General features: G+C 44.9%; 1 protein-coding gene across 1 annotated transcript in view; it reads left to right on the plus strand.

Annotated features, from left to right (window-relative positions):
• Positions 1-18929, plus strand: part of sema4f (sema domain, immunoglobulin domain (Ig), transmembrane domain (TM) and short cytoplasmic domain, (semaphorin) 4F) — a 204429-nt gene that overhangs the window by 95003 nt on the left and 90497 nt on the right. The window contains exon 4 of the mRNA XM_080192998.1: positions 17744-17842. Coding sequence (XP_080049124.1) covers positions 17744-17842 — 99 coding nt within the window. The remainder of the gene's footprint in view (positions 1-17743; positions 17843-18929) is intronic.

The raw sequence follows: 18929 nt of genomic DNA on the forward strand, positions 1-18929 counted from the left end.
TGGTAGGAATAATGGTAGGAAGGACTATTACTTATGTGGAGAAAAACTGCAGCAGGCGACGGTGCAGAGGGACCTCGGGGTCCTTGTGCATGAGTCGCAGAAACCCAGCTTGCAGGTGCAGCAGGTGGTCAGGAAGGCGAATGGGATGCTGGCCTTCATCGCGAGGGGGATTGAATATAAAAGTAGGGAGGTCTTGCTGCGGCTGTATAGGGCATTGGTGAGGCTGCAGCTGGAGTACTGTGTGCAGTTTTGGGCGCCGTACTTACGCAAGGATATTTTGGCGTTGGAGGGAGTGCAGAGGAGGTTTACTAGGCTGATGCCGGAGTTGAGGGGGTTGAGCTTTGAGGAGAGGCTGAATAAATTAGGCTTGTACTCATTAGAGTTTAGAAGAATGAGGGGAGATCTCATTGAGACGTATAAGATGATGAATGGGATGGATAGGATAGAGGTGGAGAGACTCTTCCCGCTCAGAAAGGATAGCAGGACTAGGGGGCACAGCCTCAAGATAAAGGGGGGGCGGTTTAGAACAGGGTTGAGGAGGAACTTCTTCACTCAAAGGGTGGTGAATCTCTGGAATTCTCTGCCTGTTGAAGTGGTGGAAGCTACCTCGCTAAATATATTTAAGTCACAGGTAGATAGGTTTCTGATAGACAGGGGAATTAAGGGTTATGGGGAGAAAGCGGGAAAGTGGAACTGATCCACTTCAGATCAGCCATGATCTCATTGAATGGCAGGGCAGGCTTCAAGGGCTAGATGGCCTACTCCTGCTCCTATTTCTTATGTTCTTATGTTATACCTAACTGTTTCTTGAAAACATTTAATGTTTTGGACCAGCTATTTTTTGTAGTAGCAAATTTCACAGGCTGACCACTCTCTGGGTGAAGAGAGCAGCAGCACTGGGTCATGAGAACATAAGAACATAAGAAATAGGAGCAGGAGTAAGCCATCTAGCCCTTCGAGCCTGCCCCGCCATTCAATAAGATCATGGCTGATCTGTCGTGGCTCAGTTCCACTTTCCCGCCCTCTCCCCATAACCCTTAATCCCCTCTCTTATCAAAAACCCATCAACCCACGTCTTAAAAATATTTAGCAAGGTAGCCTCCACCACTTCAACGGGCAGAGAATTCCAGAGATTCACCACCCTTTGAGTGAAGAAGTTCTTCCTCAACTCCATTCTAAACCGCCCCCCCCCCCTTTATCTTGAGGCTGTGCCCCCTAGTCCTACTATCCTTTCTGAGCGGGAAGAGTCTCTCCACCTCTATTCTATCCATCCCATTCATCATCTTATACGTCTCAATAAATTGTCCCATTGGTAAGACCCAGCATGGGTTCATGAAGGGACGGTCATGCTTGACTAATTTGGTGGAATTCTTTGAGAACATTATATGTGCAGTGGACAGTGGGGAACCTGTGGATGTGATGTATCTGGATTTCTAGAAGGCATTTGACAAAGTGCCGCAACAAAGACTGCTACATAAGATAAAAGTGCATGATATTACGGGTAATGTATTAGCATGGATAGAGGGTTGGTTAACTAACAGAAAACAAAGAGTGGGGGTAAATGGATGCTTTTCTGGTTGGCGATCAGTGACTCATGGTGTGCCTCAGGGATCAGTGTTGGGACCTCAATTGTTTACAATTTACATAGATGATTTGGAGTTGGGGACTAAGTGTAGTGTGTCAAAATTCGCAGATGACATTAAGATGAGTGGCAGAGGATGCTGAAAGTCTGCAAAGGGATATAGATAGTCTAAGTGAGTGGGCGAGGGTCTGGCAGATGGAGTACAATGTTGGTAAATGTGAGGTCATCCATTTTGGTAGGAATAACAGCAAAATGGACTATTATTTAAATGATAAAAAATTGCAGCATCTGCTATGCAGAGGGACCTGGGTGTCCTTGTGCAGGAATCTCAAGGAGTTGGTTTGTAATGTGCAGCAGGTAATTAAGAAGGCAAATGGAATTTTGTCCCTTATTGCTAGAGAGGTAGAGTTTAAAAACAGTGGTGTTATGTTGCAGCTGTATAAGGTGCTGCTGAGAGTACTGTGTACAGTTTTGGTTTCCTTACTTGAGAAACGATATACTGGCACTGGAGGGGGTGCAGAGGAGATTCACTAGGTTGATTCTGGGGTTGAGAGGGTTGGCTTATGAGGAGAGACTGAGTAGACTGGGGCTATACTGATTGGAGTTCAGAAGACTGAGAGGAGATTTTATAGAAAATATAAGATTATGAAGGGAAAAGACAAGATAGAAGCAGGGAAGTTGTTTCCACTGGCGGGTGAAACTAGAACTAGGGAGCATAGCCTCAAAATAAAGGGAAGCATTTAGGACTGAGTTGAGGAGGAACTTCACATAAAGGGTTGTGAATCTGTGGAATTCCCTGCCTAGTGAAGCAGTTGAGGCTACCTCATTGCATGTTTTTAAGGATAGATGAATTTTTGAACTGAGTCCACAAATAGATCAGCCACGATCTTATTGAATGGTGGAGCAGACTCGAGGGGTTAGATGGCCTACTCCCGCTCCTAATTCTTATGCTCTTATGTTCTAAGAGCAGCACCATCACTTCCAGGCCATATAAAGGTAATTAAATTTTAATAGAAACACTTGCTTTGGTCTCTCCTGTTCCAAGTTAGTGGATGATGAGACCATTTCAAAACTGAGATTTTCAGGCAGCACAATGGGGATTCAGGGCAGAGTCAGGTGTGGGCAGGACTTTCAAGCTCTGAAGAGTATTATTTTTAATTTTTTCAGGGATTGAGTGTTGCTGGCACAACCAGCATTTGTGCCCATTCCTAACTGCTCCTGAGGGCTTGGTAGCAAGTTGCTGTAGTCCATCTGCTGTTGGAACTGTGATGCATGAGACGTATAAGATGATGAATGGGATGGATAGGATAGAGGTGGAGAGACTCTTCCCGCTCAAAAAAGACAGTAGGACTAGGGGGCACAGCCTCAAGATAAAAGGGGGGCGGTTTAGAACGGAGTTGAGGAGGAACTTCTTCACTCAAAGGGTGGTGAATCTCTGGAATTCTCTGCCCGTTGAAGTGGTGGAGGCTGCCTCGCTAAATATTTTTAAGACGCGGGTTGATGGGTTTTTGATATGAGAGGGGATTAAGGGTTATGGGGAGAAAGCGGGAAAGTGGAACTGAGCCACGACAGATCAGCCATGATCTTATTGAATGGCGGGGCAGGCTCGCAGGGCTAGATGGCCTACTCCTGCTCCTGTTTCTTATGTTCTTATGTTCTTATGCTGCTGTGCCTTTGTGAAATGTATTTTAAGTATGTTTCTGCAGTTGTTTTAAGAGGACCTTCTGAACTTGTTGCTGACCTATCTGAGTCGATGTTCTTTTGATTTTGACTTGATTTGATTTATTATTGTCACAGGTCCTGGAGGCTCCTGGTCTCCCAGACATCCATATCTGTGCTGGGTGTGTAGAGCTGCGGTTCCTAAGGGACCAGGTTAAGGAACTGGAACTGCAGCTCAAGGACCTTCGTCTCATTAGAGAGAATGAGGAGGTAATTGACAAGAGCTAGCGGCAAGTGGTCACACCGGGGCAATGGGAGGAAGGCAAGTGGATAACTCACTTTGGTAGGAATAACAGATGTGTCGAGTATAGGGCTAACGGGAGGACTTTGAATAGTGTGGAGGAGCAGAGGGATCTAGGTGTATGTGTACATAGATCCCTGAAAGTTGGGAGTCAAGTAGATAAGGTTGTTAAGAAGGCATACGGTGTCTTGGCGTTTATTGGCAGGGGGATTGAATTTAGGAGTCGCAGCGTCATGTTGCAACTGTACACAACTCTGGTGCGGCCGCACTTGGAGTACTGTGTGCAGTTCTGGTCCCCACATTACAGGAAGGATGTAGAGGCTTTGGAGAGGGTGCAGAGGAGCTTTACCAGGATGTTGCCTGGTATGGAGGGGAGGTCCTATGAGGAGAGGCTGAGGGATTTGGGGTTGTTTTCGCTGGAAAGAAGGCGGCTAAGAGGGGATCTTATTGAAACATATAAGATGATTAGAGGTTTAGATAGGGTGCATAGTAATAGCCTTTTTCCTCTGATGGAGAAATCTAGCACGAGGGGGCATGGCTTTAAATTAAGGGGTGGTAGTTATAGGACAGATGTCAGGGGTAGGTTCTTTACCCAGAGGGTGGTGAGGGATTGGAATGCCCTGCCTGCTGCAGTTGTAAATGCGCCTAGTTTGGGGGTGTTTAAGAGATCCGTGGATAGGTTTATGGACGAAAAGGGATTGGTTTAGGTTAGTGGGTCATTGTTTTGTAACTGGTCGGCGCAACATCGTGGGCCGAAGGGCCTGTTCTGCGCTGTAATGTTCTATGTTCTATGTTCTATAACTGTTAGAAAGGGGAAAGCTCATGTGATGGAGAGCATGCTGGTGGATGTCCCCCTTCATAATAAGTACTCCTATCTGAGTACTGCTGGGGGGACAGCTCACCTGGGGGAGGAGCAGTGGCCGGGTCTCTGGAGCTGAGCCTGACCCAGTACTTCAAAAAAGTAAGGAAAAGAGAAGAAAGGCAGTGTTAATAGGGGACTCCATAGTGAAGGGGTCAGACGGGCGTTTTTGCGAATGCAGACGGGAGTCGCAGATGGTGGTTTGCCTCCCTGGAGCTGGGATCCGGGATGTCTCTGGACGTGTCCCAGACATTCTGAAAGGGGAGGGTGAGGAGCCGGAGGTTGTGGTACATATAGGTACCGCTGATGTAGACAGGAAAGGGGAAGGGGACATGAAAAGGGATTATAGGGAATTAGGTAGACAGCTGAGAAAGAGGAACGCGAAGGTAGTAATCTCAGGATTGCTGCCTGCGCCATGGGAGAGTGAGAGCAGGAATGGAATGAGGTGGAGGGTGAATGCATGGCTGAGGGACTGGAGCAGGGGGCAGGGATTCCGATTCCTGAATCATTGGCACCTCTTTAGGGGCAGGTGTGACTTGTAGAATAAAGACGGGTGGCACTTGAATCGCAGGGGGACCAATATCTTGGCAGGAAGGTTGGCTAGGGCTACTGGGGGGACTTTAAACAAGAAAGATTGGGGGGAAGGAATTGAGATGAGGTGACTGAGAGCGAGGAGGTTAGCTCCCAGGTTGAGACGGACTGTAGACAGTATGAGAGGGAGGTTAGACGGGTAATGGAGAAGGGAAGCGCCCAGACCGAGAGTCTGAGGTGTGTCTATTTCAACGCCAGGAGTGTAGTGAATAAAGTGGATGAGCTTAGGGCATGGGTTGCTGCTTGAAAATGTGATGTGGTGGCCATTATGGAGTCTTGGATGTCACAGGGACAAGACTGGGTACTTCAGGTGCCGGGATTCAGATGTTTCAGGAAGGACAGGGAGGGAGGTAAAAGAGGTGGCGGAGTGGCACTGTTGATCAGGGACAGTGTCATGGCTGTAGAGAAGGTGGATGTCGTGGAGGGACTATCTACGGAGTCTCTGTGGGTGGAAGTTAGGAATAGCAAGGGGTCGATAACTTTGCTGGCCAACTTTTCAATAGGCTGCCCAATTGTGACAGGGAAGTTGAGGTGCAGATAGGGAAACAGATCCTAGAGAGATGTCGTAATAACGGAGTTGTCGTGATGGGAGACTTTAATTTCGCAAACATCGACTGGAATATCCCTAGGGTAAGGAGTTTGGATGGGGAGGTGTTTTGTTAGGTGTGTTCAGGAGGGTTTCCTGACACAGTACGTGGATAAGCCTACGAGAGGAGAGGCTATACTTGATCTGGTGCTGGCTAATGAACCAGGACAGGTTTCGGATCTCTCGGTGGGAGAGCATCTCGGGGATGGAGATCATAATTCTAGCATTGGATAGCATTGGAAAGAGATGGGATCAGGCAGGCTAGGAAGGTGTCTGTCTGGAGTAAGGGGAAATATGAAAACATCAGGCAGAAAATTGGACGAATAAACTGGAAGGAGGTGTTCTTGGGGAAAAGTACTGAAGGAAGGTGGCAGCTTTTCAAGGAATGTTTGTCTGGAGCTCTGTACGACAACGTTCCGATGAGACAGGGAGGCTTTGCTAGGTCGCGGGAACCGTGGTGCACGAAGGTTGTGATGAACCTAGTCAGGAAGAAAAGAAAGGCATACGAAAGGTTCAGAGAGCTAGGAGATGTTAAGGATCTAGAGGAGCGTAAGGCTTGTAGAAAGGAGCTTAAAAAGGAAATTAGGAGAGCCAGAAGGGGTCATGAGAAGGCCTTGGCGGGTAAGATTAAGGAGAATCCCAAGGCATTTTACAAATATGTGAAGAGTAAACAGATTAGAAGTGAAGGGATAGGACCTATAAAAGGTGAAGGAGAAAATGTCTGTGTGGAACCGGAAGAAATGGCAGAGGTACTTAATGAGTACTTTGCCTCGGTAGTCATGGTAGAAAGTGATCTGGGAGGTTGTACTACAGGTTTGCGGCAGACTGAAAAGATTGAGTATGTGGACGTTAAGAAAAAGGATGTGTTGGAACTTTTAAATTCTGTCAAGATAGATAAGTCGCCGGGACCGGATGAGATGTACCCCAGGTTACTGTGGGAGGTGAGCGAAGTGATTGCCGAGCCCCTGGCGATGATCTTTGCATGGTCGATGGAGACGGGAGAGGTTCCGGAGGATTGGAGGATTGTGGAAGAGGTTCCTATTTTCAAGAAAGGGAACAGGGATAGCCTGGGAAATTAACGATCGGTGAGTTTGACCTCAGTGGTTGGTAAGTTGATGGAGAGGATTCTGAGGGACAGGATTTATGAGCATTTAGAGAAGTTTAGAATGATCAGAAATATTCAACACGGCTTTGTCAAGGGCAGGTCGTGCCTTACGAGCCTAGTTGAGTTCTTTGAAAATGTGACTGAACACGTTGACGAAGGAAGAGCGGTGGATGTGGTTTACATGGACTTCAGCAAGGCATTTGATAAGGTCCCCCATGCAAGACTTCTTGAGAAGGTGAGAGGGCATGGGATCCAAGGGGCTTTGGCCTTGTGGATCCAGAACTGGCTTGCCTGCAGAAGGCAGAGTGTGGTTCTGGATGGGTCTTTTTGTGCATGGAGGTCAGTCACCAGTGGCGTGCCCCAGGGATCTGTTCTAGGACCCTTGCTGTTTGTCATTTTCATAAATGACCTGGATGAGGAAGTGGAGGGATGGGTTAGTAATAGCTGACAATACGAAGGTTAGTGGTGTTGTGGATAGTCTGGAGGGATGTCAGAAGTTGCAATTCAACATAGATAGGATGCAAGATTGGGCGGAGAAGTGGCAGATGGACTTCAATGCGGATAAATGTGTAGTGATCCATTTTGGCAGGACCAATGGGATGAAGGAGTACAATATCCAGGGTAGGAGTGTTAGCAGTGTTGAGGAGCAGAAGGACCTTGGGGTCCGGGTCCATAGGATTCTTAAATCGGCCTTGCAGGTGGAGGATGTGGTCAAGAAGGCATATGGTGTACTGGCCTTCATTAATTGAGGGATTGAGTTTAGGACTCAGGAGGTAATGCTGCAACTTTATAAAACCCTTGTCAGACCCCACTTGGAGTATTGTGCGCAGTTCTGGTCGCCTCACTACAGGAAGGATGTGGAAGCTATTGAGAGGGTGCAGAGGAGATTTACAAGGATGTTGCCTGGATTGGGAGGCATGCCTTATGAAGATAGGTTGAGGGAGCTAGGTCTTTTCTTCCTGAAGAGTTGAAGGTTAAGAGGCGACCTGATAGAGGTTTATAAAATGTTGAGAGGAATAGATAGTCTTGGCAAGGGGGGACCAGGACAGGTTGTTGGTGATCTGGACACCTAAAAATTTGAAGCTCTTGAAGCTTTCTACTTTGTCCCCATTGATGTAGACAAGGGCAACTCTGTGTTTCCTGAAGTCGATGACAATCTCCTTTGTTATGTTGACATTGAGGGAGAGACTATTGTTGCCACACCAGTTCACAAGATTCTCTATCTCTTTCCTGTACTCTGTCTCTTCATTGTTTGAAATCTGACCCGGTACGGTGGTGTCATCAGCAAACTTGAAAATCGAATATAAGGAGTATAGTAGGGGCTGAGAACACAGTCTTGAGGGGCACTGGTGTGGAGGAGGTGTTATTTTATTGCTGTTAGTGTCATATAATAGGCTTCTTGTTTATTTTTAATTTGGGCTTATACAATGTCCTGAAGTTTTACAAGTTTTACAATCCTTTTGAATTGTTGGGGGAAGAATGATTGACAAGTTTACTTTCATTTTTGTTTGCTGGCTAGTTAGAAGCTGTTGGTCTCCAGACTGAAAAACAGTGTTTCTGTATGTCTCTCTCTGGCATTATTCAACCAGAGCATCCTGAAGTCTTGGTGGAGAAGTCTCTAAACCTGCCTCCAGGAAAAGAGGGCTTGTGATTGCTTCCTTTTGATTAAACTGATTTTTGAGATTGAGATTACAGTACTTTGAGGTTCTGCTTTTAGTTGAGCTCCTATATACTCTGAGCAGAACCTCCTTTCTAGTGCTACCTATGTCGCTGGCTAGCTGGAAATAGTCTTTCTTTCTTCTCTGGATTGAAAATGTTGCTGTTGGTGGTTTGGTAGCTAGAGGCAAGCAGTGGCTCAATCTCTAACTGGGAGTTCCAGAATGGAAAAGCCAGAGTTTCAGTTCTCCATCCAAAGGACTAATTCACAGCGAGTGTTGCAGAGAGGAAAAATCCCATGGGCGCTCTTATTTTCTGTGCTAAACCTGGGATGGGTGTATTTTTGTAAGAGTGTTTGTTTGGAATAGTACATTGAGCTTGTTAAGCAATTTTTTTACTTGTTCGTAATTGGTAGAAGTTATTGCTAATTGTCTTATTATTTGTTAACTGTATTCTTTAATAAACTTTGTTTGGTAAAAGCTCCCTTGTGGGTCATTTGAATCGTACCTGGAGTGAAATATCTTATGCTTACCCTAGCCAAATTCAAATTGCAAAACTTATGGTCCACGTTGACTTTATAAGACATTTTGGAGTTTCTGACCCTGGATTATACAGAACCCTCACAGTGCTGTTAGGAAGGTAGTATGAGGATTTAGGTCCAGTGGCAGTGATGGAACAGTGATGGTAGTTCCAAGTCAGGATTGGATGTGGTTTGGAGGTAAAACTGCTGGTCTTGCCCCACTAGCTGGTAGAGGTCGTAGGTTCAGAAGTATAGGTTCCATGTATCTTTGGATAATCAGATTTGATCAATTGTTCGTGGACACTGTGGAATGTTACCTGGACACTTCCAGGATGTGGTCACACGCCTCAGGATAGGGACTTCTGTTTTGCTCAGTGGTCAAGGACAGGATAGTATGACTACAAATGAGGCAGGTAAGGGAAGTAGAAATAGAGGAGACTCCACCCTTGCTTCAAGGTGCTTGCAACCTGTATGGATGAGTGTGGAGAATGCAGGTTGGATGAGCAAACAAGTCATGGTACAAGAAGCCATTCGACTGGATTGGGGGAGGGGGCTGAGCTAACAGGAATGTAGCAGAGGACAATATAGTGAAGGGAATAGACATAGTTTAAGAGTGTAGAGACTGTGCTGCCTGGCTTCAGGACATCTGCTTTGGATAGGAGAGGAACTTGCAGTGGGGTGGGAGGATCCAGTGGTGGTTGTCCAGGTACCAGTGACATAGGTAGCACTAGAAAGGAGGTTCTGCTCAGAGTATATAGGAGCTCAATTAAAAGCAGAACCTCAAAGGTTCTCTGTTCTTATTACTTGAGAATGAGCAATTTGACGTAGGGCAAATAAGATTGGAGAATTGAATGAGTGGAACAAAGATTGGTGTAGGAGAAATGGATTTTGATTCTTAAGGCAGACCATTTTTAAACCATTTTCATTACTCCTGGAAAGATAATCAGGGTGGTTTTGATAGAAAAGACAATGCAGATGAGGGTGTGAGAAGGCCTCTTGCACACCCAGCAACCAGTGTGTTCCTGTTGTAATAAAAGAGGCTTCTTCAGATTTGAATGCTGGAAGTTGCAAGAAAAGCCCAGTCTAATAGGGCTCCGTAAGTATAGTCTCCCAATGGATGCTCCGGTGGGTAGTGTAGCAGAGGAAGCAGAGACCCTTGCTGCAGAAACTTACCCCTTGGAGGGCATGGCACTATGTGCTAATGTGCCAATGTTTTGAGACCCTGAAGGGTGAACTCATGCCCACAACCATTGAGCAAGAGCTGCTTGAATTTAACAAGGCCAAACCCAGGCCAGTGCTGTTAAGAGGTTCAGAAAGTGCCAATAGATTACAAAACAGGCTCACAGAATATCACTGAATTATACAGACCGGAGAAGTCCAGGAGCAGGGGAAGAGATAGTGAGGAAAATTCCCCACACAGTTGAAGAACCGAAGAGGAAACCAATTATTTAAAACAGCAAAGAGAAAGGTTAATGAATTGTCTAACTAGGGACAAAGGGAGATCCCAAACAGATAAGTAGATAAGAAGTGACATATCCCACCCAGTTGAAGAGCTACAAGGGAGTATAGCAGGAGCTGGACTCTACTTGAGGGCAGAAGCGTTCCAGAGTACATGCAACAAATTAGGAGAGCATCCTTTCCCAAACCAGATGCATAGGCCAAAGCGCTAATGATTGGTGTAGCCAACAACTTTGTGGCAAATTGAAATGGGACCAGGAAAGTGCCCAAATACAATCAGACAGTGGGAAGATGTTGCCTCATCAGGTCAAAAAGCAACAGGGAAGTAGACCGGGAGCCAACCAGCTACCAAGGTGACGGGGTGGGTGGGTTGCGGGGGGCGCGGATGTTACTATGGACTCTTCCTATATCTGGGTGCTCTGGTTTCTTCCTGGAGCCCAAAGGTTACATGGATTGGCTATACTAAATTACCTGTTAGTGTCCAAAGATGTGTAGGATAGGTGGATTAGCTATGTAAATGTGTGGGGTTATGAGGACAGGGTGGATGGGAGGGTCTGGGTGAGATGCTGTTTCAGAGAGTCAGTGATGACTTGATGGACCGAATGGCCTCTTTCTGCGCTGTAGGGATTCTTTGATACTTGATACCATACTTTGTCAAATGTTGCCATACTTGATGCCATACTTGATACCATACTTGGTCAAGTGCAGTCACTCTCACCTTAGGTGTTCAAGTCTTTTTGTCCATGTTTGAACCAAGGCTGTAATGAGGTCAGGAGCTAAGTGACCCTGGCAAAATCTAAACAGAGTGTCCATGAACAGGTTATTGCTGAGTTAGTGCAGCTTGATAGTGCAGTTGGTGACCCCTTCCATCACTTTGCTGATGATTGAGAGTAGGCTGATGGGGTGATAATTGGCCTGGTTGAATTTGTCCTGTTCCTTACGTAAATGGCACATCTGGGCAATTTTCCACATTGCTACGTAGGTGCTAGTGTTATTGTTGTGCTGGAACAGCTTGGCTGGAGAGACACCAAGTTCTGGAATACAAGTCTTTAATACTATTGCTGGAATATTATCATTGCCTTTGCAGTATCCAGTGCCTTCAGCATTTCCTGATTCCACGGGGAGTGAATCAAATTGGTTGAAGGCTGACATCTGTGATGCTGGAGCAGGAGGCTGAGATGGATCATCTATTAGGCATTTCTGGCTAAATTGTTGTAAATGCTTCAACCTTATCTTTTGCACTGGTATGCTAGGCTCCTCCATCATTGAGGATGGGGATATTTGTGGAGTCTGCTCCTCCAGTGAGTTGTTTAATTGTCTACTACCATTCATGGCTGGATGTGACAAGACTGCAGAGCTTAGATCTAATCCATTGGTTGTGGAGTTGTTTAGGTCTGTCCAATACCCACTGCTTATGCTGCTTGGCAGACAAGGCCTTGTAGCCCTTCCTAGTATAGATGTGGGAGAGATCTCTTTTATAAGGCAGTCTTCCTATGATCTGGGCCCAGAAAAACTGGCCCAGGTTTGGGAAAAGATTAGCTGCCTGTTGCAGTCCCAGCCCAGCACCAACCAACAGTAACTGGAGCACCTCAGGAATGCTCGCATTTAAGTGGAACCGGAATCCCTGAAAGAGGCCAAAATTCCATTAAAACCCCCAATCACCTTGCACTCAGCCTGACCACAGTGCCTGTGTTTGAACAGCTGGGTGTGAACAAGAGCAGCTCAACCCTAAGATCAAAAGGCCTTGCCGTCACCAAGCAAGAAACCCAGAATTCCCCTGTGGAGAGCCCCAAGCAGAATGTTGTGTCCTGGAGGGGAACTTCACAGAATCATAGCATCCCTATAGTGCAGAAGAGGTCATTTGACCCATCCAGTCTTGACCATTATTAATCTCCTGAACACCAACCATCCTGGAAATACCCCCAAACCCTTTAGAATATACACAATCAGGATTTAAAGAGTTGCTGAGTTCTGAGAGTTTTTGGAGGAAGGTTTTGTCGTCGGTTGTGTCAAATGCTTAGCTTTTACCTAATCTCCAACAGGGCAAAATTCAGAACTCTATCCCCTGAATAGACTACCCCCGCTCCCCTCCTCCCCCACCTCAGCCCCGCCTCAACTTCAGTGACGATTGATTCTGAATGCATATATGCCATGGTCAGCCTATATGCACTATCCACACCGCAGGAAAGGATAGTGCCTTGCAGATGCCCTGTCCCAGGTTTAAAACTTCAGAGCTACAGCAGGAAGCAGCCATTGCCCCTGCTCACTGTGTTGCATTTGACTTTCCAGTGTGAATGAGAGAATGACTGCAGAGCTGTCTACCTCCTGCTTTTCTTCTACAAGGCCACACAAAGCAAATAAAACAGAATTAATTCTTTTTTCTTTGAGGGTGGGAGGATTGCTACGGAACAGAACCAACACTATATATTTTAAAACTTTATCCTTATTACAGTTTTGTTTTTAAACTGGAATTTTCTGCTGAAGACAACTAGTTTTTATTTTATTTATTAGTGTCACCAGTAGGCTTATATTAACACTGCAGTGAAGTTACTGTGAAAATGACTGACCCTCTGTGAGTCACTGGAGCAAAAAGACATTCACTTCTTGGTTTTGGAAATGTCAGATCTTTATATTTCTGGGAAGCTTTAACAGACAACCCTAAACTGCACAGATCAAATTCAAAGAAAGCTACACGAAGACGGTCGCATTTGATAAGCTAAGCATATTAGTGGAGTCAGTGAGTCTACGGAGACAGCGACTTCCCAAAAACCAGGCCCTCAACAAATAGCACCTTTTTTGACCTGTAATGTTTGAGGTGTTATCAGTCTTGGAAACCAAGACAATTTTCAAACACTGGATAAGCGTTTTTTGTTCAGTTGTCATGAGAAGTACAGTCACATAACCTATGACTCTAGCTTGCTGAACAGGTTAATATTACCTGTGAGCCACATTCCCCAGTCTACTGTTCAATATCTGACTGGCAGTCAACACAGAAGCACGCTCTGACCAGGTTGGACAACTAGCCCCCGTCTAACCTGACTGCGGGAAAGATTTTGTGCTAATGCCTACAGAACTGATTCAGTCTCCACATGCTAACTTCATCCTGCGACATCAACGTCACTGGAAAAGTGAAGCTTACACAACCAATCATCAGCCACCCAACTTTTGCGAAAGACTCCTCACTGGACTTTAATTTTGACTCTGGAATGCAAAAATAAACGTTAATTTCATCTGTGGTCCTTCTTTTCTCTATTCCTTCCTTTGAATGTGGAGTGGGAATTTGCAGACGCTTCTTTTTGTTGGTTTGAATGTGTGCAATAAACTAACCCTTTGAGTTAATTCTGACTCAGGTTTATTGTGGGTTATCAGCAGAAATCAGATCTCACAAAAATGAGGGGTTTGGAAGTACGCCACTGTTTATTTTAAAAAAGTTAAAACACCTGTTTACAAGTGATAAGAGGAAAAGTTAGCACTGTTTGAACTGAACCCCTCCTGTATGTAAGAATGAACAAATTTTGGGGAGGAGGTAGTTACTTGCTGCAGAATGCCCAGTCTCTGACCTGCTGTTGTGGCTATACTACTTGTATGACTGGTCCTGTTCAATTTCTGGTTGGTGGTTAACTGTCCCCGACCAGGATGTTGATGGTACGGGATTTAGTGATAGAACGTAGAACATTACAGCACAGTACAGGCCCTTCGGACCTTGATGTTGTGCCGACCAGTGGAACCAATCTAGTGACCCTCTAACCTAAACTATTCCAATGTTATCCATATGCCTATCCACTGACCATTTGAACGCCCTTAAAGTTGGCGAGTCCACAACTTCTGCAGGCAGGGCATTCCACGACCTTACTACCCTCTGAGTAAAGAACCTACCTCCGACATCCGTCCTATAATTACCACCCCTTAATTTAAAGCTATGTCCCCTTGTGTTAGCCATCACCATCCGAGGTAAACGGCTTTCACTGTCCACCTTATCCAATCCTTTGATCATCTTGTATGCCTCAATCAGGTCACCTCGTAACCTTCTTCTCTCCAATGAAAATAACCTCAAGTCCCTCAGCCTTTCCTCATAAGACCTTCCCACCATACCAGGCAACATCTTGGCAAACCTCCTCTGCACCCTTTCCAATGCCTCGACATCTTTCTTATATTGCGGTGACCAGAACTGTACGCAATACTCTAAGTGCGGCCACACCAGAGTTTTGTACAGCCATTGTACAATGTACATTGTACAATGGCACTGCCATTGAATATCAAAGGGAGATGTTTAAATGTTTAGATTCTTTCTTGTTGGAGATGATCATGGCCTGGCACTTGCAGATGTTACTTGCCACTTATTAGTCCAAGCTTGAATGTTGTCCAGGTCTTGTTGCATATGGAAGTAGACTGCTTCATTATATTAGGAGTTGTGAATGGTACAGCAAACTCTGGCAAACATCCCCGCTTCTGAACTTTTGATAATGTGGAGATGCCAGTGTTGGACTGGGGTGAGCACATTAAGAAGTCTCACAACACCAGGTTAAAGTCCAACAGATTTATTTGGAATCATAAGCTTTTGGAGCACTGCTCCTTCATCAAGTGAACTTTCTATAGAGGGATGGTTATTGAAGCAACTGAAGGTGGTTGCAAGGACATTCCAGGACAGGAGTCAAGATGTCTTGCTATAGTTATATCAAGCCTTAGTGAGACCTTACCTGGAGTGTTGCGCGCAGTTTTGGTCTCCTTATCTAAGGAAGGATATCCATGCCAAAGGAGGCGTGCAACAAAGGTTCTCCATAATAACCCCTGGAATGGCAGGGTTGTTTTATGAGGAGAAGTTGAGGGGACTGTGTGTGTTCCCTAGAATTCTGAAGAATGAAGGGTGACCTCTTTGATTCTTACAAAATTCTTACAGGGCATGAGATGACAGATTAAACAAGATGTATTTATTGTCAGGATTCTGCTCTTCAGTCTTCATCTGTTGCTTTGCATAGATTTAATTTTTGTCCTCTGTGACCCTCACCTGGTTCAACATACTCTTATTTTGATTTGATTTGATTTATTATTGTCACATGTATTAGTATATAGTGAAAAGTATTGTTTCTTGTGTGCTATACAGACAAAGCATACCGTTCATAGAGAAGGAGATGAGAGAGTGCAGAATGTAGTGTTACAGTCATAGCTAGGGTGCAGAGAAAAATCAACTTAATGCGAGGTAGGTCTGTTCAAAAGTCTGATGGCAGCAGGGAAGAAGCTGTTCTTGAGTCGGTTGGTACAGGCCCTCAGGTTTTGTATCTTTTTCACGACAGAAGAATGTGGAACAGAGAATGTCCTGAGTGCGTGGGGTCCTTAATTATGCTGGCTGATTTTCTGAGGTAGCGGGAAATATAGACAGTGTCAGTGGGTAGGAGGCTGGTTTGCGTGATGGATTGGGCTGCATTCAGGGGTAACTGCTGCGCAAGTGTCATTCCACATAGAACATAGAGACAAATGGACAATAAATCTGTCTTTTTTTGTGGGACTGATTCAGTGAAGATTTCCCTATTCCGGTTGTTTGTTTTGTGCACTCTTTTTGTAGGCTGCATTATTAGATCCTTTTGAAAAGTAAAGCTTAATAATGCATTTAGTGATTAGTGGGATCAATTGGACTGATTCATTATTAATGTCAAGAGGGATTCAGGAAGTAGATTTTCCAATAGAATGCCAGTCCCATTTATTGATGACAGTGCAGTTGCTTGACCTTGTGTAATATTGAAGTCCAGTTTGTTTTTCCTTTGCAAAAACTTACGACCCATGGGTGGGTTGGTGAAAGTTTGCTAATGATGCTGCTGCTGGTGGTCACAGTGGAGCATGAACGCAAAGGAAATTCCTTTACCGTTTGGAATGACTTTCTGGAATGGGATTTCTGAGTATATTGGGCATCCTTCCCCACTGTTCAAAGTTCTGTATATTAGTTGACCTCTGCCTGGCAGTTTCCTTCAATTGTGTCTTTTTCTTTAAAGAAGGTCTTTAGTTATGTGGAATCTGGCTACTCATGTCCAAGCAAATAGAATCTGATTCTTTTGCATTGAATTATTTTTTCTTGCAGATGTTATACTTAAGTTAAACTTTCTTTACACCCTAGCTATGACTGTAACACTGCATTCTGCACTCTCTATTTTTCTTTATGTACGGTATGCTTTGTCTGCATAGCGCACAAGAAACAATGCTGTCCACTGTATCCCAAAACATGTGATGATAACAAACCAAACCAAACGTTCTGTGGGTGATTTCCCGGCCTGTTGTGCTGTTCTAGTAGCGCACCAGGCTGGAGATATTAGCAGCAGCTATTTTGGGGGATTCATGGCCTCTGTGTGTATGTGTTTAGGTGCAAACTGCGTGGAGCTAATTATCATATGGAAATGTCATTCAAGTGAATATTTTCATGAGATTAGTGGCCCAGGGGGTGAGGTGGTGAGGTGGTGATGAGGTGTGGCGGGGGTGGGGGGGGGGGCATGTTGGGCCTGCTGGGTGGGTTGGAGCTGGTCATCGGGATCCAGTGGGTCGAGGAGATCAGGGCCGATGAAGTGGGGGGGAGGTGCTGTTTGGTATTGTAGAGAGTCACCTGGGGAGGTCTGGGAAGCCATCGATCGTGGGGTGGGGGGAGTCAGAAGGCCAGTGATGGGAGTTACAGTGCTGGCCAGAGATTGGGAAGTCCAACGATCGGGAAGTTGGCAATTGGAGGTACTAGTATGCATGCACAGATCTCTGCTCTGACAGATCAGTGCATGTGCAGTGGCCCACTCAGTGCTATGCTGCCAGCTTTCGGCTGGGAATAGGCCCCACCCACTGATTTCCAGAGTGAATCCTCCTAGGGCACTGTGTGATGCACAGAATGTTGGAGGTTCACTCCGGTAAATATGTTTAAAAAAAACCAGCAGGATTTACTCTCATTTTCCTGCACATTGGGAATTTATAATTCTTTTTGGGAGAATCCCAGCCATTATGTTTGGAATTGAATAATTTTCCACTACAGTTATAATGATTATAATGTATCCTCTTAGTCCTATTTGTCAAAGAAGAAATCTGTGTCAACTGGTTAGCTGATTATAATGATGCAGAAACACAGATGTTTTGTTTACCTCTTTTCATCAATACCAGTTGATGTTTAGATCCATCTGCTGCAAAAGCACTGAAACTATTGTTTGTGGTTTATAAACTTTGACCAGGCATCAGTGCAAGTTTATCTATGTTATTGATTCAAAGGTACTTAACGTCACAGGCCTATACCTTGAATTAAGAAAGGAAAGGAAGCCTAACAGAGCCCAAATTAATTGTTCTCATGACTGTGTTATTTGAATATGTGGGTGTGACAGCAAGTCCACAAAGCAAAACCCTTGGAAATGATTTCTTGTCTTGTTATTCAGTTTCCAGTTGGTTAACTTTTCTGCTTTGGTTGTTATAGGATAAATGCTATAACTACATTCGTATTGTAAAAGCCTGGAATGAAACGCATCTCTTCGCCTGTGGGACATATGCCTTTGATCCTCACTGTGCATATATTGTAAGTGCATTTTTATTACTCGATGTGATGAGGACAAATGTCGCCCAAATTAATAAATATCTCTTCTTTCCACCAACGTTAAAGCACTTAAAGGATACTTTCTTGTCTAATAGTATAATATTGTTTGAGAATAGTGTAATAGGCAGTCCAAAATGCCAGTACAGGAGTGGATGTAGGGCAGCACTGTAGCTCAGTGGTTAGCATCGCTGTCTCATAGTCTCAGGGACCTGGGTTTGATTTCCAGCTTGGTTCACTGTCAGTGTGAAGTTTGCATGTTCTCCCCGTGTCTGTGGGGGTTTCCTCCGGGTTCTCCGGTTTCCTCCTAGTCCAAAGATGTGTGGGTTAGATGCATTGGCCTGCTAAATTGCCCCTTAGTGTCGTGGGATGTGTAGGTTAGAGGGATTAGCAGAATAAACGTGGGGTTATGGGGATAGGGCTTAGGTGGGATTGTTGTTGGTGCTGACGCAATGGGCTGAATGGCTTTCTTCTGCACTGTAGAGATTCTATGGTTTCTGTATCGTGGGCAGAATGGGGAAGATTATTAGTAACCTGCTTCCCGTTTATGCTAGTCAAGAGGAAACCCAGTTTAGGATTCATGGGATTGAAATCTGAAGGTAAGAGTTGACGTTAACCAAGGATCTCTTTCCTTCTGAGTGATGTTGGTAGTTATATTTTCAACAGATCTGAACCCATATTTCAATGGAAAGAGGACAGAGTTTGGATACAGGAAGCATATGATCGAGAAGAGGATGCAGCTGTTGCTTCAAGACTGTCTAGGGGGTCTTGTAAATGTGATTGAGGATTTTATGTTTGGAACAGAGAGTTGGTGAAGAAAGTGAGCCAATGAAGAGATGAAGTCTTTAATAGTTTGTTATCATACTCACTTGTGGTTGATGTTCATTGCTGTATTATTTGTGTGCATTATATTTGCCTGTGTATTTCAAATCAAGGTGCCCATTTTCCTCCCATACCTCCTTAGTCACAATCTCTTTAAATGAACCAACATTCTGATAGTTAATTGCTTGCCCAACACTCAACCTACCTCTGTTAAAGCCAAAAGCGGGTAGGTTGTGGTCTGGTTTTATTT

Source organism: Carcharhinus amblyrhynchos, chromosome 1, assembly GCF_965287045.1.
Source record: "Carcharhinus amblyrhynchos chromosome 1, sCarAmb.v2.hapA, whole genome shotgun sequence".
NCBI lineage: Eukaryota > Metazoa > Chordata > Chondrichthyes > Carcharhiniformes > Carcharhinidae > Carcharhinus > Carcharhinus amblyrhynchos.